We start from the raw sequence: 27,462 nt of genomic DNA on the forward strand, positions 1-27,462 counted from the left end.
TTGAAAAATTAAAAATCTATTTAGCGCTAATCCACTATATTCTTAAAATTTTATCGCCATACTAAGCAACTTATTTTAACTATTTTCGATTATCGTCTAATATGTTTTCATTCAAATTCGTTTATTCATAAATTAATTTCATATTTATGGCATTATAGATTAAAGTCTCACTAGAATCCGTGAGCACAAAGTGCGTGCGTTCTTACCTATCAACATCTTATGGACTGACCACATCAAATACAATTAAAATAAGTTTTGCGCTCTCCAATCGAAATGGTAACTCACCATTACTATATGTGCAGGGCGCTGATGGACGTTTTATTTCTTTGGAATTGTATAAGCGACATGTGCGTCTTGTTTGGAACTTGGGTGGTACAACAACTACAATCACGCATCCACTTGAAATACAGTCACGCGACTCTAAATATGATGATGCGTGGTATCATGTTGAGGCAAATCGTACCCTTAACGTTGGAAGTCTGCTTGTACGACGTATGAATAATTACGGTAGTCTGATGCCATCAAATCCAGTAATAGGCAATACGGATGCAGAGCATACGCGTTTCTATGAAAGTAGCAATGAGCGTATATTCCTAGGTGGATATCCTGCTAATGCACAGAAGAAGGAAATGCAAATCAGTCCTGGATTAAATGTTGTTGTTCATAATGTTGAAGTCGATAATAAGCCATTAGGTATATGGAACTTTGTTAGTAGCGAAGGTCATTGTGGTGGAGCTATGCTGGGTGCGCAAGAATCTACAGCTGCATCTATAGCAAGACACTTCAATGGTATAGGTTATGCTGAAGTGAAGAAAACTCGTCCCCGCCCATATCGTAAAAATCTGTTCGCACTGCAAATGACTTTTAAAACACTTGATGAGAATGCATTGTTATTCCTAGCGGTAGATGATAAAAATGTAAGTTTTTTTTATTCTATATAAATATTTTAATGTTAATTTTTTTATTAACGTGCTGTTAGAATCGCTCTGTATCAGTCACTCTCAGTCGTGGTCGCATTACGTTCCGCATAGATTATGGCGATGAATCAAAATTGGAAATCAATACCACAAACAAATATAATACAGGCAAATGGATCAAAATTGAGGCAGCGCGTGAATTTGTACCAAAGCGTGGCACAGAAAACGGCATATTACGTGTGAATACTGAACGCGTCATTACTGGCTCTCCAAATGTTCCTATCAAAAGTCATATGCTACCTGATTTATCAAAACCAGTTTATTATTTGGGCGGTGTGCCACCAGGTGAGTCCAATAATCGATATTAATACGACTATACTTTTATACGAAATTACTGAAAAAATTTATTTCAAAGGTTTTACATCTGGTACCACTAAAGCACCAGGTGCTGATAATCCTTTCCTTGGTTGCATGATGGATGTCCAAGTTAATGGCGAAACCTATGATCCATTGGAAAGTTCAACCTATTTTGGTGTTGAACCGTCTTGCAAAGACATGATAACAAAGTAAGTTCATTCGATGAAAAACAACTTCAAACCTTAGTATGAATCTTTATATGAATTTGCAGAGCCGGTTTTAATGGCAATGGCTATATGGAATTGTCGTCACAGACTCTGCGAAAGCGTGCAAATGTTGCTTTTGTTTTCCGTACCTTACAAACAGATTGCCTGCTACTGCTGTCTGCTTATCCGCCAGAAGTTGAAGACGATTATGATGAGAAAGACATAAAAGGCAACTACTCTATAAGTTTGGTAAATGGACAACTGCATACTTGGATTAATTCTGGACGTAGCTTCATTAAATTAGCATCTAATTCAACATTAAACGATGGAGAATTTCATGTGGTGAATTTAATTAAAAATGGACGCAGATTTGAGTTAATGGTCGACGATAGAATACAGGAAGTTAAAAATTTAAACGGTTCACCTACTTTAGTTAGCATGCCACGCGATGCTGGTGGCTTATATATAGGCGGTGCGCCACCTTATGAAACCTATACACCGTTAGCACCCACTTTTATTAATCTTGAGGGCGCCATACGTGATGTTGTTTTCAACAATCGGACAATCAATTTTAATGAAGCACAAAATTTTGCCAATGTACAAATTGGTCGCAACGGTCCAGTTATGGGAAGTACAAATGGTTTTATAGATGTTTTATTAAAGACTGAACCAATGATAGGAAAAAGCTTTACGGCCGCGCCGGAAGGATGTTTAAGGGTAAGTTAAATTTCAATGAAAGACGCTTTTATGAATGTAATTAAAGCTTAAGCGATGAAGGTGACTTGTTCAAGTAGTATATATTCAGATATTATTTTTAATGTTCCACCACTTTAAAATCATTAAGCGAAATTCATTAACATAGTCATTGCATCAAGTATCTACCGCTTTTATTCTACAATTCTGTATTCTTATTGTTTTTAAATTAGTGAATACTGCATCAAACTATCATTTATCAAAAGTTTTTAATCTATGATAGACATTCCCTTTGAAAATCTTCTTATGAATTTCTTTCATTTTTAAATTTAAACTATGGGAATATAAGTTTTATAAATTTTATAATATTGGAGACGAAGCTGTTCCATAATTGTCTTTCAAGAGTTGTCTGCCGGATTTCGTTCCATGAATCAAACTACCAATGTTCAGTGTGGATAGAGTACAGTCAGGTGACTTGTGGGCGGCCAGGCTTACCTGAGCCTTAAGGGTTCCACTCAAAATTATTTTCACAATGGCGGTTTTGTTTTTCCGGAGTACGTTTCCAATCCAATGCCACCTCCGGCTTTAAACTTTGAGTTCTATTGGTATATGGTGAGAAATTGGGTGTTTGAGATTAACAGTGGCCAGAAAATTTTAAGTATACGAAGGAGACATTTATTGACAAATACTGGCAGTTTCTTTCGGATGCGTTCTATGACTTTCCACGTTTCAGATCCATATGGAAGGATTGATTTGATGCAAGTGTTAAAGATTTTCAAATTGGTGCGATGCGAGATAAAGTTCAGGGACCAGATTTTCTTCATTTTGAAAAATGAATGACTGGCTTTACTAATGCGAGTTAAAATATCGTCGTCGGTCCCTCCATTCTTTGTAACGATGCTGCCGAGGTAGTAGAAACTATCAAAGTTGTCGATTGTTCTTGAGCTGTTGTCTACTTCAACAACGAGCGGCGAAGTGTTGGTAGTTTTAGGACGCATTAATTTACTTTTGTTGTAGTTTATTTTATAACCAATTTTAGACAAGAAGCAGACGTCGTCGATATAGTCCGAATCATATAACCTATATAATGAAGTTATATTTCTTGTACTGTTACTCCATCTCTAAAGAGTTAAGTGATGCTTGATCAGCTTTGTTTCTTATTAAGCAATCCCGACATTTGTCGCGTTTTCAATCTTTCTCTAAATTGATGTACTATGTTGAACTTACTTGCCAAAGTTGCCACCAATCGCTTAAGCTTTAAATTTACATATTTATGTATCACTTCATATATATCGAACATTTAATAATTAGTTATAATGGCATTCTTTCGTGCTGCATGTAAATACAAATCAGTTTAAAATTCTTTCTCTCTTTCTTTCTTATTTTGTAGGATTTTAGTTGTTAAGAAAAAAAGCTCGAAGCTCTCATTTCAAACTGCAAAAAGCTACTGCTATTGTTGTTGTATACTAATAAAAAAAAAATATAAAAAAGCAAAGCACAATTAACAAATATTATGGGTCGGTCATCTTGTGGATTAATACCAAAAATAAAAAATAATTATCATCACATTACCTTAAACAAAACTCTGTAAAAGTACTAAGTTAAACATTTATTTCAATACATTTTATAAATAAGCTCATCTAAGAATTGTTCATATGAAACATAAATCACACACCTGGTATTGGCATAGAGTTTTCATATATATAAATTAAAATCATAATAATTACAAAATTATTTCAAAAATATAAAAAAAACTATAATTTTTACATATTTTGTATATATTTACATGTTTTCTTATTATGAATTAGTTATAATAATAATAGTGTTCCGAATATAACCTACTTAAAAATTAGTTCATTAATTTTAAAGCCAAAAGCAACTAATCTACATTTTATTATCATAATTTCTATAAATATATTATTATTGTTTGAAAACTTTTATAAACAAATTTATTTACTATATCACTCATTCATCATCGCCTATTTCACACGCTTTTTGTGTCTGTTTAAGCTTTCATTTTTGCTTAATTTCAACATTTTTAATCATTAAATCATTAAGAAAATAAAAGCTCATTTTTATATTTTTTATAATTATTAAAAGCCATAAAATTTGTAATTTTTTATTTTGTTATTAATAAAATTTTTGAACAAAAATCTTAGAACGTTTTTTATTTGTTTTAATTAACAAGAATAAAAATATGTTTTGGCCTAACAAAGGGGACTTTTCCAACACTAACAACTCAAAAGGCTTTCTTAAACAAAAAAAGATTTTAATAAAACGCTTGATTAAGCCCTAAAAGCTCAAACTAACACAAATCGCGTTCATATAAAATCCTTTATCAAGGAAATAAAATGTAAATATGGGTAACTATTGTTTCTTCAAAAGTCAGCGGATGTTATATTAGGCTATAGCTCTATTATTAGCTCTGATTATATATTTAAAAAAAAAAAAATAATGTGAAAAAAATCTAGTACGCGTCTATCTAGTATCCGTATAACTATCCATATCATTGGAATGTGTTATGTTTGCATAAATTACGAAAAAGAATCATTAGGACTGATTGAAGTATCATAAAACAAAAATCGTAGTAAAAAAACATAAGCCTCTGATAAGCATATAAAAATTTATAAATTTTTAGCAAATATCTTTAGATCATATAACATAATTTGTACATAACATTTTCAATAACAAATTAAACTGCAGCTCTAACTTTTGAAAAAAAGTGCCTAATCAATGTGACATTAAGCATTATTGTAGCACTTTATAAGAAATGGTGATTTTATTTATTATAAAATGAAATGATTGAATATAGTTTAGTAACTCGTTTCAATATGATTTAATATAGTGGTTTTCAATAAGATTTAATCGACTTTTAATATGTTATTTAATGAATTATACTAATTATCTAAACATTTCTTACGATTTGTATAGTTTACTATATATAAACAATTATAAATTATTATCAATCAATTTTTAACAAATTATTAAGCTAAGCTTTTATAACGCAATCTTTAAAAAATATAAATATTACTTTCTTTCTCTCAGTCTTATATTTCTGTCTATTGCAATTAGTTTCAAAATTTCTTCACATATCTTTTTTATAATCGATTTATTTTCAACAGTTACTAAAATCATTAGCTTCCGTTCTAGTTTAAATTAGGTGTGTTCCACGAGCTACTCATAGTAAAACTCTAGTAAAATACAAGTAATGTACAAACTGAGAGCGTAACAAAAATAAGGTGCCAAATTATGCTCTTTAGACAGATTTTCATAGATCAGCTTTGTATAAAGTCTGGTGAGAACACTAGTGCCGCGCAAATAAAGAATACAAAAATTTAAATTCAAACCAAAACAGCTCATTCACACATTAACACCAATTTTACTTGATAAAAAATGTATAAGTAAAGTCCATGTAGCATTTTCAAATTGCGACAGGGATGTTACAGAGATGCTCTCATTTGCTCAAAAATTTACTGGTGGAACGCACTTGTGTATTCATAAAATACGATTATCAGCTAATGCGGAATGCAGATTATGCCTCGAAGATGAGGAAACTACTATGCATATTCTTTGCGACTGTTCAGCTTTAACAACGCACAGTAGTAACTTATTTCATATGGAAAATCTGGCACCAAAACAGATTAAGAGTTTTTCTCTAAATTTAGTTCTGGACTTTATTCACAAAGCTTTAAAGGGCTTTGTGTAATCAATAGTGAAATTGGTACAATAGGACTCTTCTAACCGCAGTATCGGCTGTCGGGCAATTTCATGTCTATAAGTTTATTAATAATATGTGTTAGTCTTACGCGACATCTTTATATTGCTTGAATTCTCTCTTTGTCGATTTCTTTCATTTTCTTCACATACGGTCGGTCATACTGTTTGTATTAATCTTTATCAACTTTACTTCACATCCATATCTCATTATTTTACTCTATAATTTTTGTTTCATATATTTTTATTTTTCATAGACTATACTTTTTAACGTTCTTATATCAATATTTTTCTCATATGTATGCCTTTTTCTTCTATTGAATCTTTCTCTAACATCAATTTCTTAATCCCCTATAAATTTTTTTATAGACCTTTGTTTATAACGTTTTTCTTTGTATACTTTCACACATTTTTCTGTGTCATTTTCTATGGCATATTTAATCTTTGCATTTTAGTGCTTTAATAGATTTGTCTTAGTAACTGTTGTTATTTTGTTGTGGATAACTCTTCCGACAACCTAATCTATATATGCGGGATTCTTTTACAAACCGGACGGATTTTGGCAAAAAATGACCTCATGATCTCCGATTTGGCTGTTATTTTTTTTATGAGCTTCTTTTATAAAATAAAAAGACCTGTATCTCGGGAAAAAATTTTGTTATTTTTTTCCTAAGAGATATGGACTCATGGGACAGATTTTTGTTTAATTTTAATCCAGATCCAATAATCTTTATTCAATTTAATTTATTATTTATCATTATTGTATGTATTATATTCTTATATTATTCTATGTAAAAGATAAATAATTATATATCGAAAAATTAAACTATTTTTAGTATAATATATACCAGTTAAGATCTGCTATCCAGTCAATATTGTATATAGCCAGCGCTTTTAGAATTCTGTGATATCAAATGACCAAAAAATATTCTAATCGGTTAAATAAATATTTATTAATAATTTCTCTTAACTCTACCAATTCTGTGCAAAATATGATCACGGGACCTTTCACTGGATTTTATCTTATGTATTATAAAATCAATTTTAATCAGAAGATATAAAACCTGTAAACAGAAATGCCAAATCTTTTTGTTATTTGAAGTAAAAAATGTCGAACGAAATTCCGTTTCTTGTAAGATTAAACAGCAGTGTTAAAGGTCTAGTTTTAGTCATTTTCTTTAGATAGTCGATTGTATTTTTTATAATCTAGAATGCATCTTAAAATACTTACTCTACCTGCCTATGTAATGTAATATAAAGTCTTATTTATTAAAATATCGTGAAATGAAAACGAAATTTTACCATCTAATTCTATACAATTTTCCTCCCTCAAATATTCATTGAACAGGTCGGCAGTTATTCTTACGAACCAAACGCTTTTAAATTTGGTGATAATTCATATAGCTATGCACAACTACAAGTACCGATGCGAAACTTCTGGCAAAGAAACTTTCATATATCCTTTGACTTCCGTTCCTTCTATCCAAATGGTGTTATATTTTTGTCGCCTGGTGTAAAAGAGAAGCAAAAACATTATGTGTCACTCTTACTGAAAGACGGCCAGTTACTATTGATTGTACGCGGGAGACGTCGTGAAGAACTGCAATTGACCGCCAAATTGAATGATGGTGAATGGCATCACGTGACCATAAACTGTCACGATCGTAAGGTCACTATGTCAGTGGAGATCGGACGTACCGATCAAAAAACTTCAGCTCAAATGAAAGTACCAAAGAAAATTGCTGCCTCCAATGTATTATACGTGGGCGGCTTACCTGAAGCACCAGTGCTTAAATTGCCTGCAGAACTGATGTCAAAATTGGAAACATTCAAAGGTTGCCTACGTAGAGTGATGATTAATAATGCAACACAAGATTTGGCAAGACCAGGGAAACATTTGCATGTAGGTCAATGTTTTCCAAAAGTAGAACGCGGTTCATATTTTCCTGGAGATGCATATGCTGTATATAGTAAGTTAAACTTATATCTATTATATTATTATATATGTATTAATTGTATGTATAAAAGTAAATATTATTGAATATATATATTATTTCTCATTATTGATCATCAATATTGTCAAGTGAAAAATTATCACATGTTTTATTTAGAAGTTTAAAGTTAAAATTTTTTATAAAAATGTTGCAAAAAAATTCTAGAGATTTACTTGACAGCCCGCAAATTGCATCTGTGAATTGATGAAATTTATAAGTCATTATTAATAATTTATATCATTTTAGAGAAAAACTTTAATGTTGGCAAATATTTGGAGTTAGAAATGGAATTCCGCACATCCGAACTTTCTGGCATACTCTTGAGTATATCTGAGCTTACCGGCTTTCCATCTCTTTCACTAGAAATGAACAATGGCAATGTAAATAAAACACAATTTTTATTATCATGTTTAAAAGTTATTAATCACATATAATATCTAATAGATCATTTTCTCTTGCGATCTGGGCGATGGCATGCCATTCCGGGTTAAGTCCCAACTACCCACTAAATATGCGCTTTGTGATAATAAATGGCACAATATATCCGCACTTTATGATTATGAACAAATCGCCTTACGAATTGATCAAATGCCCCCTGCAATGGCTTTAGCACAACGTCATGTTAATGGAAAAGTACAAACGAAGTCACCTCTCTATATTGGTGGTATACCAGGTACGTAAGTTTTTTAAATATTTAAACTATTACATTTTATATTATAACAAATGATTGCATAAATATCAATAGAGATACTGTTTTTTACGTTAAAACATATATTTATGGCATCAGTGTTCCCCAAATTAAAATTTCGTAACTCCATATAGGTTTCATTATCGACTTGTATAACAGATTTTGTATTCAAGTTGTAGCTTAGATGACATGCCCATAAGCCAATGCAATGAACTTTGTTTTATATTTATTTGTCTTTTTAGCCTCTATGTGTTCATTCCAGATTAAATGTCTATCTAGATATATTCCTAAGTATTTTACATAGTGGTTCATGGGTACTTTTTGTCCATTAATTGTAATATTGGGATAGTTTTCTGGTCTTAGAACAAACGTTATGTTATATAGGGACATATTTCTTTATTGACTTTGATACGCCATACTGATAACCAACACTGAAGTTGGTGAACATTTACAGTCTTAAAAACAGAAAAGATTTTACATTTCCCCTAAAAAATATACATACATATGTTATAAAAATTGTTTTTAGAAGCACATTCACAAAGTGATTATAAACACTTCCTAAGAGATATTAAGCAATTTACTTCATCCATTACATTAAAGAAAAAGCTACATCAATCAGTTTAGCTATATAATATTATATCCCAATATATTAATAATGGTAGTCTAACATATAGAAGGTATAACATGTCATATAATAAATAAATGTCTTGATTATGATCTTCTAGTTTCAATGAAACTAGAAATAAGCATATATAAAAAGATCCAGAAATATAGTTATAGTTATTTGATACATGCGAATTTAAAAACGTTAGTGCGAAAATATAGTAATCAAGAAAGGGGAACATAATATCGCCTATTTAGGTCGATGAACAAGAAATGTTTTATTTTAAGTAGTAGTATTATTATTATTGTTATTAAAATTATTGACCCAATATCGCCCAACAGCCGGCACTGCCAGAGAAGTCCTATTGTACCAATTTCACTATTGATTACACAAAGCCCTTTAAAGCTTTATTAACAAAATCCAGAAATCCAGAAATGTGGAGAAGAGCTCTTAATCTGATGTGGTGACAGAAATTTCATATGAAATGTAATAGTTACTCTTACACCAAAACAGACTTTAACTTTACACTTTATATTTCATTTATTTCCACTAAAACTTTCACTTCCTCTACTTTTCAGATATTGCACCCAGTGGCTCATTGCTTTCGCGTGAGAATTTCAAAGGTTGCATACGCAACGTTTCAATACGAAATGAGAGACGCGATTGGATAGATATGGATGCACTGCATAATGTGCTGCTTAGCGAGTGTCTGATTTCAAGTTCCGATAACTAAGAAACATACGCTCCTATCAAAGCTGCCAATATATATGTGATCAACTATATACAAATCTTATATCAAAAAGCTGCCATTAAATTATTAAAATTTATTTTTATCTAATTTATATTAATTTATTGCGTACTTCAATAAGAACTGCCATAATGTGTCATTTAGCTATCGGACATGCAATTTAGTTATCGATATGCAATTTATTTAATTTAAGTCCTTAAGTTATTCATATAAAAATAGTTTGATATTAATCGAGTATGATGTCATGTTTTAAAATGTTTTACTTAACGTTCCAAAAAAATATATATTTTTATTAAATAATTATAAAAATATGTTCTGTAAAATAATTTTTATATTATCTAAGCCAGTGGTTGCATTTAAATTATGTATTAATATAAAGTAACATTTTTTCACATATTTTTTGATATTTATATGTTGTAAATTCATAATTAATTTATATTAAAATTTAAATTATTTAACTTTTCAAATTATGTATACAACATTTGATTCTTATATTTACAGTAGATGTGATATATAACGAGCTACATATATTGGAACTTTTTTAAAGGTTTCCAAAGCGATGCTACAATAGACTTAAACCAAAAATTGTAAACCTTAAAATATTTATTAAAATACTTATATTCACAAAAGTTTCAAATAGTCCTCACACATATTCATTCCTTTACATATAATGTTTTTTAAAAATTTGAAACAAATCTTACAATATATGGCCCATATATTTGTATATATAAATACATATCGAAGACCTTAGAAGCTTTTCAAAAGTGTGTAGACCAGTATTTCATTTTCAATGCGTACCTATATATTTCAATATTTTATAATATAAAATTCTTTCGATGCTTAATTTTAATTCCTTAAGCCAAGTTAAAAACCAATATATTATTACTATGTATTTGTTTAAAAAAATTTTGTAATTCTAATATAAAAACGTTTAAAATATTAATATTAAGGGACACATATATTTCCAGCATTGTATACCAAGAAAGCCCACTTGAGCTCAAAATAATGGCGCGTTGTGGTACCACAGGAATAGCGTTGGTTCGAAATTTTTAGAAATTACTTTTTTTAGAAATTTTTAGTATTTTATTTATAATGGTTTTTATATATATATATTTATATATATACATTTATTTATTTTTTATTTTTTTATTTTTATTTTTTTATTATTGAAATCATTTCTCCTATATTTCTTTTTATAATTTTAATTAAATTAATTAAATTAAATAAACTTTAGATTGATATTTTTTAAGTGTTACGTACTTATCACATTTTTTTTTATTCTTTATTTATTTACTCATATACTCATTTTTATGTCATTTTTTTATTTTTATATAATTTTATATAATTTTTATATAATTTTTTTTTTGATTTTATTTATGAATTAATGTATCATTCGGATTTATTCCATTTATTTCGAAAATTTCCTATTTTAAAATAGTTACTGCAATATAAATTTTAATATTAATAATTATTAAAGTAAATAAATAATAATTTATTTAATAAGACATTTAATTCTTGTAAGTCATAACTTTTCAATGTTTTCGTTAAAGAAAAGCAGGTCTTCAGTTATCTATTTAGCATACGTCTTGAAAATGCTGGCGTACGATCCTAACATTCTTCAAATGTTTGGAATGTTCTGTAACAGCAAGTAAGGAGTCATAATATAGCATCCATTCAAGTAAAAATTTTATGAAGAAATGACTCATTCATTAATTTTTAGTTATATTAAACGTCTACTAGTGTTAAATTTATTTTTTTTTGTTTTAGAAGAGGCTTTAATTTTTTTATACATACACGTATTTAGTTCTCGTTTATAGGTATTCTATAGTTCTTAAGTAATAATTTGTGTCTTAAAGGCATCGTTCGTTTTACATTCAGTTTATATTTGAGTTGAAAAAGCAACTGGAAGCTACTTTTTATATACTTCTTTCTTTCTTGGCTTTCCAAAGCCAATATTAACGTTGTGTATTAGAAGTCAAAACTGTCATATAAATGAAAGAAAAGACTTCCCCATTTATTTTATTTTACAACTCAAAAATTTGAAAAGAACGTTTCTGGCCAGTCTCAACGCCTATGCTTTGTTCAAACACTTTTTTCAAATATTCTTTATTGCTAATTGAATCTCTTATATATTGTGTAATGTAAAATTAGCTTATATTTCAAAAACTTAATCATCTGTAAATAGTTGCATTTATTTAGAATATAAGCACCCATATAATTACTTTATAAACTTAATAATTTAAATGATTATTATAAGGTTATTTTAAGAAAACTTTTTATAATTACATTGCTATCAAAAAGTTTAGTACTAACAATTAAATTTATCTATTAATATAAACGAGCTTATTATTAAGTAACTTACATTTTATCATCGAGTTCTAGTTGTAAGTAATTTTAGTATAAAAATATATCCAAAAATTATAATCACCATAGAGTTATTAAAACTTTTTAATATTTTAAAATAAATTAATTTAAAAAAAAAACAATTGTGTGTTACATTATATAAAACATAAAATGGTGAATCTGAGTATCCAAAAATCGGTTTAAGTCAAAGTTTCACTGATAGAACCAATATGACTATTACTGCTGATAGAATTAGTAGTGATAAATAAATGATGAAAATGTTGAAACTAGTTTAGACCGAAAAAGACAAAGTAAAACACTTATGGGTGGAGCCAAAAAAGCTACAATACAGCTGTGAATAGAGTTCAGTTAAGTATGAGTAGGGCTATAATTAGGGCTAACTTTAAAGATAGACAACAGCTGCGAAAACGAATGCAATGCTTTTTCTTATTTGGAACAGTCTGATTGCATTTAACTTGGAAAATGCAGAGCAATCCTTATCGTCCCTAACCCAAGTTGTCGCACAGCCTCTACGTGGCACTCCTGGATAGTTACCTGGTTTACAATGGATGATGAACTAAGAGTACGTACGCGAGTGCTAACCCCAGGACTTTATACTTTGGTTATGCACAGAATTTGGCACACGTTCAATAAAATAAGTCGTCATTAAAGTATATGCATATCTGACTTGAAAACGGATTGTTGACGAGCCACTCAAACGACTAAAGGACAATGATTTAATGATATGCACCTAGAATTTCCGAACACTTTATAGGGAAGGTGTCTCTATCTCACTGGCGAAGCATTTCAATAAAAGTAAGGCAAATGTAAAAAGTTGAACATGTGTAGGATCCAATTCGGGACGGTAACTATAAGCTGATGACTCCCAAAATACGTGCAAGAGAAAATCAAAGAAATAAATTCAAGAAAAATTTTATATTTATATTTTCATTGCTAAAAAATTGGAATTTTCGTTGTCTAAATTTAATTCTTCCACAGTGTGCGGTGCTACCACCACATATAATTGAAAACTACGTTGCTATATCCAGCCCTGACAGTTCTTGCTGCACATTGACGACGTCTTTCAACAACGAATTCTTTAGGCGGAAACCTCTTAAATACTATTATGTAATGCAGCAATTAATATCTTTAGTAAAACTAAAGTTAATAATTTTCATATTATGGAATTATGAGATATATCAGCCATGTAATTATTAGCTGTCAAAGGTTTCTAGGCAAATGCCACTTCAAATTTAAATTTAAACTTAGTGACCAAAGCATTTAAAAATATTTTATAAAAAAATTTATTGTCTAAATATTTTGTTTCAAAGTTGTTTCAAATTTATTTCCTGATTAAATATCAATTTCTTAAAGGAGATTCAAGAATATGGAGATAACAACACAGATGGCTCGCATAATCTGCAGTACAAAAGACAAAAATGGTAAGCTTTACTTTTATGCAATTTTTTTATTTTTTATTATATTGCAATATATTTCTCAAATAACGCCATTTCTTGTTAAAGCAAAACTTAGAAAAAATCCTATACTAGCGACACAAAAAACTTGTTCCAAACAGCGAATGAATGCAACCAATTATAAATCTACAATCTGGGATGCGCTGAGCGGTCCCAAATCGGATTCAGGTAAGGATTCACTGTTGTTAATTATTATACGATAAGTATTAACTTTTAAAAATTTACAACACACCTAAGGCTCAAGATGTAGGGAAAAAGTAACCGCTGATCTGAAACGATTTCAATATAATTTAGAAGAAAAAAATAAATTCTTGAAATCTACAAAGACAAATATTGAGACGTCCACTGCTAAGGCACCTATACCAAAGCACACAGATTGTTTGCCAAAGCACACAGCTTATAAGGTTTATGCACCTAAAGCATTAGAACGTTTGAGATATGACAGAGTAAATCAGCCTGCACCAAAAACTAAAATAAACCCAGTCAAAATGGATGAAAAACTTTCGTGCTTACAAACAAAAGCAGTCCGTAGCACAATTCCCCTGAAAAATGTTCCTAAAAATGATGCAAAAAATAATATCAAGCAAAGGTCACCTGCAGACACTCGGCTTACTCAAAAAGTACCTGCTGAAATTGGGAAAAAGGGTTTTGCCAATATAATTTGTGGCGGAACACAACAAACTAATAAGTCCACAAAACTTAAGATTGAACAAAGCCCTCCAGATCCATACTTGAAGCATGGAATTTGTAGATGTCAATGTTCGAAAAAAAATATTGCAACCACAAGTCAAAATGGTGGAACCAAAAGTCAAGATGGCATGGAACAACCTCGTCGACCTGTAGTTACTCCAAATGTTATCAGTGATTGCAAAGAGGTAGTTGCTGAAGCTAAGAACACGAATGCAAATGTGATCAAACCACATTTAAAAAATGGTGGGTTGACTTACAGAATAGAAAAAGATTGCAGTTCTAATTTAAACATCCCATCCATCAACATTGAAGAACCAATTCATAATGCAGAGCTAAGTAAGAAAAAGTGCCAAAAGATCTCAGAAAACGTAGACAAGAATAAATCTCAATTAATAAAAAATCGTTTAATACGGAAATCTGAAAATGGCAATTGTTCCGGGATTAAAAGGGTTGAAGCAAACCTCTGGAAAAGCAGCAACCACTAATAATAAATTATTTATTTGCGTTACATGTAAAATTCACAATTTTACATAATTTATTTATCATAAAGTATTTAAGTTTGATTGAATATTGACCTTCCGCGAAAATAAATCACCACATGGAACGGAACCAAAAACATCGATATTTATTTTTGATAAAATTCAATAAAATGCTTTTTAATTGTTTTTTAAATTTTTTTTACATTTTAATCACTAAAAGAAACCAATGGTCATAAGAATGACCCTGAATCTTCCTTCTGCAACTATTAAGTGGAGTAATTACAGAAAACTCTTATGGCTTTATGGTAGCAAAGAACAAGTATTTTGTAGATCCAGTCTTAAGTTCGAATATTTAAAGCATGCTTAGCCCGATATTAGGTTCTTCTATAGACGTCATATCCTTACCTATTCATATTAATAGCAGATATTTTTTAAGTAGTACTATAGTATACCGGTATCTTCTGTTGATATCATATTTCTCTTGCCATTGCCAATATAAGCAGGATTTAGTGATTTACAAGAAGTCTCCAAAATCTTTAGATGTTTTGGGAGCTACAAAAAAACTAAACTATAAATAATAGATCCAAGATTCTGTTATTTTGCACATATTAGGTTAGTTTTAAAAGTTGTCCGTGATGCAATAAAAATATATCCATGCAGTATATTCGTATATAAATAAATTTTTATAATATTATATAGTGTATTATTTATAGTGAATATCATTATTGCTAACTCTGTTATATAATATTACATATATTACTGTTTTTAGAATGAGGTGGATATATAATTTGCTTATTTTATTTATTTAAAGAACATGACTAAACATTTAGAAGAAAAATATATATCCATCTTTTTCTTATTTCCATATAGACCTTTAGTACGGGCTTGTAAATTATGACATATTATATTAATTAATATAATAAATAATATAGCAATTGTTAATATTTTCTGTTAACTTCTGTTTTCATTGGTATAAGTGCTTGATATAATATCATAATTTATGTTACTATGTTTTGGACTCCAATAGTACAACCTTAGCTCTGGATGTCAAATCGGCGTTTAGAAGTTACTGCAGCTATTAAAACCAACTAAAATCGGTTATGGCTTATACAGACAGTAAAAGCGATTGTGCTAGAGCTTTCATCTGAAAATTAAACCTCCACTACAACTACTAAGGATCCTTTACCCAATTTCATTTTTTTTAAATTGATTTATAAACATTTGTTTCATATTTATTTTATTGAATATTTGCAATTGTTCATTCAATTATATTAAACAGTCTTCGAATCGAGGACTGAATCCTTCAAATAATCGACATTTTAAATTACCAAAAAAAAACTTAAATAGCCATTTGGAAGAACAAGTAACAACACAGTTACCTATACGATATGTGTTAGCAATTCATATGTAGATATGGGTCCATCACACTTTGTATACTGCTGGAAATATTAAATTTGTAAAACCGGTATTTATGAAAATCTCTATCAACCTCTTTTATAAGTTACGATATGCAATCATCACGAATACGGTAAATAAAGAACTTAGGTGCGAACGAATTCATAACTTATAAGGTGGGTTTCCATATACGCAACAGTTCATAAGTTCGTATCCAGTAAAATTTGTCAATCCATAAGTGTACAGAGTTACCCAATGATGGGCAAATGGAATGGTAGTCAGTTTTTGCATAATCACAGTCCTGTAATCGTGTAATTGTCCTGCTTCAGTACACGAATTCTGCTGCGTAGATCAAAATAACTTCATAAGTAACTAATATATCCGTTAAATAAACAGTTTCCGTTAAATAGATTTAAACACAGTCCGGATATCTGATTTTCTAAAAAATAATTGTTTAAAAAGTGAAATTAGGTTTTTAAAATTTTACTGACATTATGTGCTCATAATCCAAAATGTGCAACATGTAACCACATTCAAACACCTTTCAATCTATAATATTAATTGCACTTCTTAGTAAAAATAACAGCAGTAAATTATACGATCTCCTTAAGTTGATAGCCCCATTGTAAAAGTTATATGAATTTTATGCAAATTACGCTTCCACCAAGTATTGACGAATACCTAGAAGTCCTCTTCTAACACAGTTTTCTTCTTAAAAATTAACACAGGATACTTAGCACAAGCTAAATTGGCAAATCATCAACTAATTTCAATAACAGACGATTTTTAAATGAACACCCAAATCCATCTTCCAAGCAATATAAACTTGGAGTTCTTCTGAGTCAATACATTGTAGAAAAACGGACCTAAGTCTTCGCATCTTATTTTATTCCAAATCTGAAATACCAGCAGTCTTTTAATTTTAATTTCATATTTCAATTGCTTTCATTTGTTGTGCTCCTAATATAACCGGAAATGGAAATGATTTCATATTGAATATGATCACCCAAAATCACATGGCGTGGAATTTGTGATTTGTGATTCAATGTGGTACATTATTGTTGCAGCATTAAAATCGTATTGCCTTTACCTTAAAAATAATGAGAGTATAAAAACAAAATAAAAAAAAACATTTAATAATGTGAACCTCTACATGTGGCCAAAGTTGTGGGTACTTTCATATTGCACAGTCCTAACCCCATTATAATTCCTGGTCTGGAAACGATTTGCATACCAATCAGAATGTAGCGCCGAAATAGCACTCGTAGAATTAAACAAACCTGAAGCGCTCCGGGAATAGTCTAAAATTGGAATAAAATTAGAGTCGAAAGTGATTTAAAAGCCTGACTTTATTAAATATAAATTTTACCTCTTCATTAGATAATAGGTAGTGTTACGTTCCACACAGTTATGTAGCTATAGTATTGTTCACATTCATAATCATAGATTATAACACCAGTCTATTTGGAATTATATAACCGAATGATTATCCATAGTCATTACAAATAAAAAATCACAAGAAATTTCTAGAAGTGGGCGTCCATAAACACAATACATTAAGAGAAAGTAAGTGTTAGTCAGGATGTGCAGGGGAATGTGTATTTCAATTCTGTAGTCGCAAGAACGCACATGGACAGGATTCGGAATGTATTCACAATGTATTACGAAATTTGAAAATTAGGGTAACGATGAGGTGCTCTTGCCCAAAATAAAATGAAAGCATGTCGCCATGTTAATCCTTTAAAACCTTCGCATGGGTTGTGTTTGTGTGCAAGGTACTTATCTGATAAAAAATAGATAAATAGATAAAATAATAAGTTGCTTATTGGAAATCCAATATATGTGTATATATATAGGTATATATGACATTTGGCATATATGATATTATGTGTATATGGCATAAGTCATATATACCTTTATATCTTTTAAGTAAGTAACTTACATTTTAGTCTCTCACCAATTGGTTATATTGGATGTCAAGTAGTAGTGATATCAGAATTAGAATTTTTAATGGATATGTTACAATGATAGACGTATTCATATATGTCAATGAAGACATTAATAAAATAAAAATAATATTAACAGAAACTAATAATTTAAAAATTTAATAAGACATAAGCAAAAAAAGAAAACAAAATAAAAGTAACCAAAAAAAATATAGAAAATTAAAAAAACAGAAAATTAAAAAAAAAAATTAAAATGTGAAAAAAAAATGTTTAGTCCTTATCGGAGTGAGACCACGATTCAGAAGAATTGGAATCGATCTCTAATTTCTTTACATTTGCATCATATTGATACAATTTCACATGCATGATATTATTTTTTACAATTATTCTTTTACATTTTGAGTTTCCACAAGAGCACCTCCTTTTTACCAGAAACGATAATTTTTTTAATTTGTTGGCAATCCTTATCATATTGTTCTTATTGTAACGGCCATATCGACTACAAGTGAAATATAGACCACATTTTCCAGAACTATCTGAATATGTAGTATGTAAAAAAAATGTAATCTATTTAATAACATTCTTCAATCTATTTTGATTAACAACTTACCCTGCCAAGACATGTCATTTGGACGTATATAACGTCTACGTAGTGCATCCTTCAAATCTCTTTCTCGTACCTTTAAGGAAATATTAGAAAACTCTATATAGTATTTTCCACCTTCATCCTAGTGATTCTGATTCTTACTCATACGGTAATAAATCCAACTGGCTTTCTTTTCTTTTCTATGCCCTTTTCTCTTTTTGTATTCTTGCTCATCTTCTTCATCGATCTATCGATCTATTTGGTATTAATTTTTTACTTAATTTTATTGAATGTTTTTTTTTTGTGTAGAGACATGGTTTTTCTTTATTCTTCTGTTTAACATTAGTTTCCAGAAGTTATCGACAGAATTTGTGAAACGCTAGGGAACTCGTCCTATCTTTGTACCTTTTGCAATCATATCATACTTTTGTATCATATATCGTAAACAATATTGCAAGTAACTTTTCGATAACTTGTATATTAGACACAGTGGTAAAGATGATTGTTCTTGATATGACCATATCACATAGTACTACTTATAAGTGACCTATTACTCAAATCGCTAGTGGATCGCGTCCAATACAGTAACCATAGCGAAATAAGGCGAATGATGCAATTATTACAATATCCAGTTAAACGTTGTTCTTTAATTTATTATCTTCACAATTATTATGAGCATATTTTAAACGTTAAACATCCTTTCATCGAATGGCATTCGTCGGATACGGACAAGAAATATTAACTTTTCTCAGCATATACAGTATACAGTAGTTTCATTAATAAAATTTTATTAATTTACTTAAGTTTTTATTTAGCAACTTTATCTTGTAAATACATCGATAAATACACAATTATTTTATAGATTTTACTATTACGAAAGAATGGTTTATATAGTCAGTTTCTATACATATATTTGTATATATTTGTGCATGAAGATAGGTAACATTTAAAAACTCAAGTTAACCCAAAATCAAGTACAAAACTAATATAAAAACTAATTGTCTAGTTATGTATATCTCACGTCTATATAGAGAATTGTATTGTATCCTAAATCCATTATGAAATCACTTACTGAAAAATAAGTTTACTAAAAGATAAAACAGAACAATTATAAAAACGATTTTAAGCAGAATTAAAATAAACTAAATAAATTAATTATAACTTACTATGTAGTACTAATATTAATAGATTATATTGAATTTCTTAAAACACGCTTTACTAGAAGTAAGAAATACCATAATAATATTTTGACAACTACTTATGGCTGTTAATGTTGTTCTAATCCAAAGAGGTTGTCTAGAAAAATGAGTAAAACTAGACTCATTTAAATACTTTAAACGCAAATATTTTAAAAATAACCTATTTTCACCTATTATACATATCTATTTTCAGTTTATATCAATAATGAAAACCATATTCCAACGACATTTTTTTGTCAGTTATATAAAATCGGTTTGCAAGCTATGAAAACCTAGTCGAGATATAATTTCAGCAAAATATTAAGTTGACTTTTCATTCATACTCATCTTATATAGATTGCTTTCCTAACATCATCTTAGTGCATAGGCTGAATAAATGAACCTATTTAGATAATGTTGAATGCAATCTTCTTTTTAAAAATTTCATGTGTTTTGAAAGACATACATCACACATTTGGGAAATTTTAGAAAGCTCTAGAAAACAGGAATTTTTTAAAACAGGAATAAAGTGGTAAAAAATTGCATAAATACCGAAATACTGAAACAATTCTCAAGACGCGTCTTAAGGCCTAATTTTCTCTATAAAATATATATGTTACATATTTAAGAATATTTTGAAGTCCACTAGTTTTTAATTATTGATTTATAATTTGTGCAGGCTTATGTGAAAAAATTTAAAAAAATTTAAACCCACTAAAGTTTAACACAATAAAGCAATTTCAAAAAAAAAAAAATAGGTTAATCAGTAAAGAATTAAAAGTATGAAATTTTATCCTTAACTGATTTGAATTTTTGGCTGACAATATAGCTGTTTCGAGTTGTCGAATACTCATTATCAGTAGTATTTAAATATATTTTTTGAATTTAATGTTGTTTTATATATTTTCCATCTGGCTATAGGTCGCTTTTTGTTCAAATTAAAATTAAACGTTTGTTTAATATATTTTAATATATATCATATTTCAACTCGCCCTGAGCGTCATCATCAGGATCAGGATCTAATACAAATTAATATTAATCTATATTTAAACGTCTCATATTGCACTTAATATAATGCAATATAGACAGCGGAATCAACAGTATGATGTTTAGATATAGATTTATATTATTAGAATGTTAATAAACCTCTCATATTGCACTCAATATTGTGCAATATAGACACCGGAATCAACAGCATGACGTTTAGATAACTTTAATTAATATTAATTTATGTTAGATACTGATCCTGATATTGACTCTCAAGGAGATTCGAAATATAGAATATATTAAAAAATATACGTCTAATTTTAATTTGAACAAAAAGTAACCTATAGCCAGAAAGAAAATATATAAAGAAACAAATCCAAAATTAATTTTTTGAATTTAATTATTTGTCAATACATTTGTGCCACAGAGTCACATTTTAGACAACTGACCCGATAAATTTGTTGTTCTACTTTTACCAAAGACGAACCACATTCACACATAACTAAATTTACTTTTATAGTTTTGTTATGAGATTTTAGTATTAGTTTTTGTAATGAATTGTTTTGTGAATAATTAAATCTGTAAAATATATCTAAATGCCTCGTCAGTGGTATTTATTAGGCAATAACCGAAACAGCCAAAGAATTAATTCTTAAAAAGTAAAATGTTATCTTATTTCATTGTTGGTTATAGCACATTCATACTATCTCATTTGAGCAGTTTTACTAATTATAATCACCCATGAGGATGATTAACCTTACAAAAATCTCTCATATAAATAAACTTATTATCAATAAATGAGCTCATTTAAGACGGAAATTGTCGAATGCAACCCTTAAAAATAAATTTCCCACAAGGGAAATTACCAAAAGTTGATATATTAGTTATATACTTCATATGTAAAATGTAAACAAACAACAGCTGAGCTGTAAACAAAGGCACTGATGAAGTAAATTTTCAATAAAATCTTTCTTTTTATTAATTAAATATGTAATTGATAAACAAAATGTATATAAATGATTTAATCTCTCAATTACATATTTAATTTTTTTTATGATATATATTATTAAGTGAAGTTTATTAAAATTCTATCAGCTGCATAAATGAGCTCATTATAATGTGAACGCTTCCTCATTAATATAAATGAGCAAGTGCCTAAATGAGACAGTGTGAATGTACTATTAGTCTTTTTCTATTACAGGTTCATATTTTAATTAATTTTTTTTAATTTTGTTTATAAATTATTTCTCAAATTATAAATATGAAATAATTTACAAGTTTAAGTGAAAACACTTAAACTGGACACTTAATACAACCCTTTTAATAGCAACCCTTTAAACACTTAAACTGGACACTTAATACAACCCTTTTAATAGCAATAAATATACATACGTATATACATATAATATTCAAGCAGGACATTTAATTTGTTAAAATTTATTTGAAAATAATTAAAAAAAAAGGTGTCATTTGTATAATATTTTGGTTGAAGAATAAAAATAACACGAAATATTTATAAAAGTATAAAAAGTTGGAATAAAATATTCTCGTAAACCAACAGCAAATTTAAAATTATTGCACCGTGTCTAAACTTTTATATATGCATACATTTTTTGAGTTTTCAATTGATTACTTATATATGTTCCACTTAAGTTCTAAAACACCTAAAAACATTTCTTTATAACATTAACATTTTTATAAATAACAGACACATTTTTAAGCTCATTGGTATCAAAATAATTTTTTGCGTAAAATATACAAAATTTTAGCTTAAAGCAATAATCGCATAAAATTATATTAAATTTATTATGATTAAATAAAGCTACTTAAGTCAAATACACTAACCACACATAGGTATAAATATAGTAAACAAAATTTAAGATCACCAACTTTGCATCTAAATTAAAATGTATTGGCTTTTATAAGATGATTTAAATATAAATTCATATTTTTACTTATTTCTTACATTAAGCGTAAATCTTTAAGCATTTGTGCCAAATATTATGCTCCTCTTAAAATAAATAATATAGAATAATAAAGCCTAAATTAGCCTTAATTAAACTTTTTCTTTGGTTAAATAGCAATTTTAAACATTTCCTAAACGACTTATTTAGGAATATATTGTACTATAGTTTATACTAAAGTTGTGTCAAATCAATACAAAAACCAATTAAATAACTATAACAGCACAAGGATTTTAAAACTACAATACAAATTTGTAAGAAGGTATAGTTGATTACATATATTGATTTATTATATTATGTGTTTAATCTCGTAAAGCTTTGCGTCTCTCCCATGCCACTTGCATAGACCAAATACTTAATGGTCGCATATAACCAATTGAACGATACCGTTTCTCACCATAAATTGCTTCAGGTGTTTCAAAATTCATGCCAATACGTTCTGATAGAGTCTTATATAGACCGCCTGCTGTTTGAAAAGCCTCTTCGAACATACCCTGCAAAAAAAAAGCAATATATACCATAGTTTGTAAATTCAAATTTCAGTGATGTGAATATATAAATTAAAGAAAGTTAATATTAAAAAATTAATATTAACTTAGTTAAAAACTAATTAACTGCTATTGTTTTCAGAAAGCTTTAAGAGTTACATATTAGACTACCTCTTGTATCATAGTAGCAGCTAAAGCATATGTAACACCGGGCCAAACTTCTTCACTCTGCAATGTAGTAGTGTCAACGTAGCCTGGCTTTTCGGCATCCTCATTGGCAATGAAACCATTAGCAGCACCAATATTACCACCATGGAAGCCCAGCACGTTATTTTGGTAAATACGTTTCAAAGCTGAACGTACATTTTCTTTTGGATAAATCTAAAAAATAAAAATATTGAACAATATATATTAAAATTAATAGAGTGAAACAAATTTAAAACAAAATAAATGAACATTATTACTAGTACATCGGTTATAAAGACTCTATTAATTACAAATTAAATTAATAATCTTATTTATGAGGGAACTAAAAAGGGCACATACTTTAAGATTAGTTAGTGAAAACCAAGCACTGGAAAGAAAACACTTTCACTAACTTCTCTGACAACTCTAATGTTTTCTTGTCCCTCTGCACACACTAATCTTAGTCCAATCGACCTTTGAACTCATCCCCTTGAGGTAGCTAAGTTTTTACGGCTAGACCCTGATTGATTTCAATTATACCCTCCCTTCCCCTTCCCCTTCTCCTTTCCAACTCTAACTCTAACTTTACCCATCGTCTTCCTGCCCATGTGTTCGTTTTGAAGTCCTAACATGTTTTCTGCTTTTCAGATCTAGGCGTTCTACAACAAAAACAACTTTAATGTTCTTTGAACTTTAAATTCAATTTCTTTGTGTGCTCAGCTTACTGATTGCTGGGAAAGTGTTGAGGTGTCCCATAATTTTATAATAACAACAATAATTAGAATAAGCAATTTATTTGCACTGAGTGATCATCAGTAATCATCGCAAACCTTACGGGATGCATTACAAAATACTTTCATATTTTTAACACATTTTAAAGAACGAAACTAAAACTTTTGAAATCTTTACTTAAACTGTATAAAGTATTTATAGAAATAGCAAATTTTTACAATCTTTATAAACTACAAATCTACAGTAATATATTTCAAAACAAAACAAAACTAACTTATTTTATAGCTTAGTTAGTAAAAATATCCCATTATTCCTAGATTTAAAACCATTAATATCAATCTAGAAAATAAATTATATTCATAATTACGAACGTACATCATAATCAAATCCACATGTTTTCAAATACCAATGGCCGCATAATTGATCTGCCATGATGGTATGCTTATGATGATCAGATGTGTCAAATCGATAAAAACTGCCGTTCCATAGTTTCTCATCGAAAGACCGTTTGCCTTTATCTAAGATTTCTTGAAAACGCAAAAAGTCATTAGGTTGATCTAATATATTCGCCATACTACACATAGTCTGCAGTGAAGCTAACCATAGCCCTGCACAATAGGCACTGGGGCCTTCCATGGTCCATGTATCATATGTTTGATCTGGCATTTTTGTGTTTTCAATGAGTCCATCATTATCTTTATCGTATTCTATTGTGCGTTCAAGTATAGCCTTACAAGCAGGATACATGGCTTTTAAGTAGGTTAGTGCATCCATTAAATAAACTTTGCCATTTGTTTCGTTGATATACATTGAAGCGGACTTACGATTTTCTGAAATTATAGAAACTTTTATTATAGCTACTATAGATCTTATGCAATATGAAGAAATATTTACGTTGCTTTTCTTCAGCCGAATTTTTACGTTTATTATCTTGTGCGTACATTTCGTATAAGCTATCCTTATCTATAAATTCAATGGAACTAAATTTACTGGCATTATCAGCCTGAGATTGTGCAATTTCGCTAAGTACATAGTAGTCTCTGTAAACTTGTAATATAAATTTAGTATTCAAGTCCTTCCATTCGTTGACATCATGTATGTTATAACAGTTGATAAGCGTAAATGGTTCCTCATCCGGATCACCCAAATCATGTGGCACACAATTTTTAACTTTCCGTGGTAAAACTTTGCCATCGTACAGCATTTTACGTGTGTCAGAAAGATCAGCAGCAATGGCATCCTTAAAATCATATTGCAAGCTTACCTGAAATATACAACAAATATATTAAAATAAAGAGAATAAAAATGTATTCTTAATAATACAACCTGTAAATTTGGCCAAAGATGCGCTAAAGCTGCTGATGCATAAAAATGTACATCGTATGTGTTATACATCCGATATTCATGACCCTCTAAATAGCCAAAGCGTCCATAAGCAAGCCTATGGAAAATTTTTGAGTTAAGCTTTACTTCAATATTACTTATAAATGTGTTTGCATTCAGCAAAGCACTAAGCTTACCTGGGATCATCATACGATAATTCCTGACCCAAAGATGACTTGCACTGCAACCAAATTGTCCCGCCGTCAGATATAAAATATAACTGATTGAATATTGCACATTTATACCATTCTGGTAATCCTCTTAAAATAGCACAAAAACATACATGTATATCGCTCAATATTTTTTAGGTTTAGATCACACTTACTCATCTTCTAGTATCGGATGCTGCCACGCATCAATTAATTTCTCCCAACTGGAGTAATATTTAAGTGCATAATCGCAAATTTTAGGACCAGCCTCACCGGAATCATCAAAATATTTGGTGTAATAACGAGTATGCATAATAAGTTTTTTTGGAAAATGAATTTTTGGCATATCCCAAGCCAACACAAATTCCAAATCATGACTAGCATTCGGTTTAAGAGTTACTTGTGCACAGAGAGCAACAGCAAGTTCCTTAGCTACATGCAATGAGAAAATGTTGAATAAGAACTTAATTTATTCTAACATAACATTTATATATATTATATATTATGCAAAAATAATTATTTGATTTTAACATCATTGTAATCAAAAGATTTTTTAATGTATACTTAATGACTTACATTTTAATGTCTCATCTAAATGTTTCTCATTTAGATGTCCGTGCTCTTTCAACTCTGACCAGAGTTGTTCTCCGCTACCCAATGGATCGAATTGAGTACAGCGCGTAATACTGATTTCAGGTAAAACTCGACATGCCAAATTATAAGCACACGGCATATCGCCAATTTTTTGACGTATAGCCACACCTTTAGCATTGCCTTCTGAGATAAGTATGGCATCAGCACCACCATCAGCGTCTTGTTTTTTATTTCCAGTACCATTTTTAAAAGTGAACGTAATAGAGACCTTGCGATCTTCACCACAGACATTCTCAACTGACCATACGAATACTGCGCACGGTAAGCTTGACTCTTTATAATCATGCGGTATAACTGGTGAGATCTGACGACATATTAAACGTATGCCATATTCTGAAAGGTCATATTCGGTCCACGAACGTGGATATAGGCCCGTATATGAACATTTTGATTCGTCGATGTTGAAATGCCATGAACTAAGCGGCTGTTTAGCGCGACTACTGCAAATGCCCATATTAGTTTTAGAATATGAGGTGGTTGTGATGTGAGGATTAGAACTGTTATTCGATGTGTGATGTGTATTTTGTTCGTGTTATATGAAGGTGACAGTAGTATTAGCATAGATGATGTTTGAATTAAAATATAAATTTGTGGCGAAATGAGGATATCGTTTGAAAAATTAAGATGATGATTGTGAATGTGGAACGTAGTGGGTAAAAAACAAGGATGGGCATATAACCGCAATTAAGACCAAAAGAAGCATTTAGGGGCAGAAATATGTATGAATAGGTGGTGAGTAAAAGTTGAGATATTTTTTCATTTTTTGTTTCATAAAGCGTGTAAAAATGTTCATTTTTGAAAAAAGAAGAAAAAGAAATAATAATTTTAATATATTTTTTGTATTGAATTTAATGTTGATGACAGCAAAAACACAAAATTAACAAGCTTTAGGTTGGTAGGTCAAAT

General features: G+C 29.5%; 3 protein-coding genes and 1 long non-coding RNA gene across 6 annotated transcripts in view; 2 read left to right on the plus strand and 2 right to left on the minus strand.

Annotated features, from left to right (window-relative positions):
• LOC119688565 (laminin subunit alpha-1) overlaps window positions 1–10,044 on the plus strand; it is a 50,900-nt gene extending 40,856 nt beyond the window's left edge. Inside the window, exons 8-15 of the mRNA XM_038103238.1 lie at window positions 159–917; window positions 980–1,262; window positions 1,333–1,483; window positions 1,546–2,197; window positions 7,236–7,857; window positions 8,128–8,261; window positions 8,326–8,554; window positions 9,752–10,044. Of these exons, the coding sequence (XP_037959166.1) occupies window positions 159–917; window positions 980–1,262; window positions 1,333–1,483; window positions 1,546–2,197; window positions 7,236–7,857; window positions 8,128–8,261; window positions 8,326–8,554; window positions 9,752–9,906 (2,985 nt within the window). The 3' untranslated portion in view covers window positions 9,907–10,044. The remainder of the gene's footprint in view (window positions 1–158; window positions 918–979; window positions 1,263–1,332; window positions 1,484–1,545; window positions 2,198–7,235; window positions 7,858–8,127; window positions 8,262–8,325; window positions 8,555–9,751) is intronic.
• A 3,557-nt stretch (window positions 10,045–13,601) lies between these two features.
• On the plus strand, window positions 13,602–15,076 carry LOC119689351. The gene is made up of 3 exons (XM_038104168.1): window positions 13,602–13,706; window positions 13,788–13,907; window positions 13,977–15,076. The coding sequence occupies exons 1-3, from the start codon at window positions 13,652–13,654 to the stop codon at window positions 14,912–14,914; spliced, it is 1,113 nt and encodes a 370-aa protein (XP_037960096.1). The 5' UTR covers window positions 13,602–13,651; the 3' UTR covers window positions 14,915–15,076.
• Window positions 15,077–16,800: 1,724 nt separating this feature from the next.
• Window positions 16,801–18,278, minus strand: LOC119661963. The gene is made up of 4 exons (XR_005250647.1): window positions 18,246–18,278; window positions 17,673–18,086; window positions 17,451–17,604; window positions 16,801–17,393 (listed from the first exon to the last, which is right to left on the minus strand). It is a non-coding gene; the product is annotated as an uncharacterized LOC119661963 (long non-coding RNA).
• A 4,954-nt stretch (window positions 18,279–23,232) lies between these two features.
• The window catches only part of LOC119687474 (non-lysosomal glucosylceramidase), a 42,917-nt gene continuing 38,687 nt past the window's right edge, over window positions 23,233–27,462 (minus strand). For 2 of the 3 annotated variants that reach the window (XM_038101801.1, XM_038101802.1), the window contains exons 4-11: window positions 26,479–27,053; window positions 26,079–26,334; window positions 25,891–26,013; window positions 25,697–25,811; window positions 25,265–25,634; window positions 24,746–25,200; window positions 23,624–23,833; window positions 23,233–23,458 (exon numbers count right to left, since the gene is read on the minus strand). In XM_038101801.1, coding sequence (XP_037957729.1) covers window positions 23,267–23,458; window positions 23,624–23,833; window positions 24,746–25,200; window positions 25,265–25,634; window positions 25,697–25,811; window positions 25,891–26,013; window positions 26,079–26,334; window positions 26,479–27,053 — 2,296 coding nt within the window. In that variant the 3' untranslated portion in view covers window positions 23,233–23,266. The remainder of the gene's footprint in view (window positions 23,459–23,623; window positions 23,834–24,745; window positions 25,201–25,264; window positions 25,635–25,696; window positions 25,812–25,890; window positions 26,014–26,078; window positions 26,335–26,478; window positions 27,054–27,462) is intronic. The other variant, XM_038101803.1, reaches the window with a different exon arrangement.

Source organism: Teleopsis dalmanni, chromosome X (assembly GCF_002237135.1).
Source record: "Teleopsis dalmanni isolate 2A chromosome X, ASM223713v2, whole genome shotgun sequence".
NCBI classification, from domain to species: Eukaryota; Metazoa; Arthropoda; class Insecta; order Diptera; family Diopsidae; genus Teleopsis; species Teleopsis dalmanni.

What these genes read in the sequence shown, in the direction of transcription:
- LOC119689351 (XM_038104168.1), top strand. Translation starts at nt 13,652, where the DNA reads ATGGAGATAACAACACAGATGGCTCGCATAATCTGCAGTACAAAAGAC. An exon ending in CAGTACAAAAGACAAAAATG is followed by an intron (nt 13,707 to 13,787) that starts GTAAGCTTTACT and finishes TTCTTGTTAAAG; the next exon opens with CAAAACTTAGAAAAAATCCT. An exon ending in CGGTCCCAAATCGGATTCAG is followed by an intron (nt 13,908 to 13,976) that starts GTAAGGATTCAC and finishes AACACACCTAAG; the next exon opens with GCTCAAGATGTAGGGAAAAA.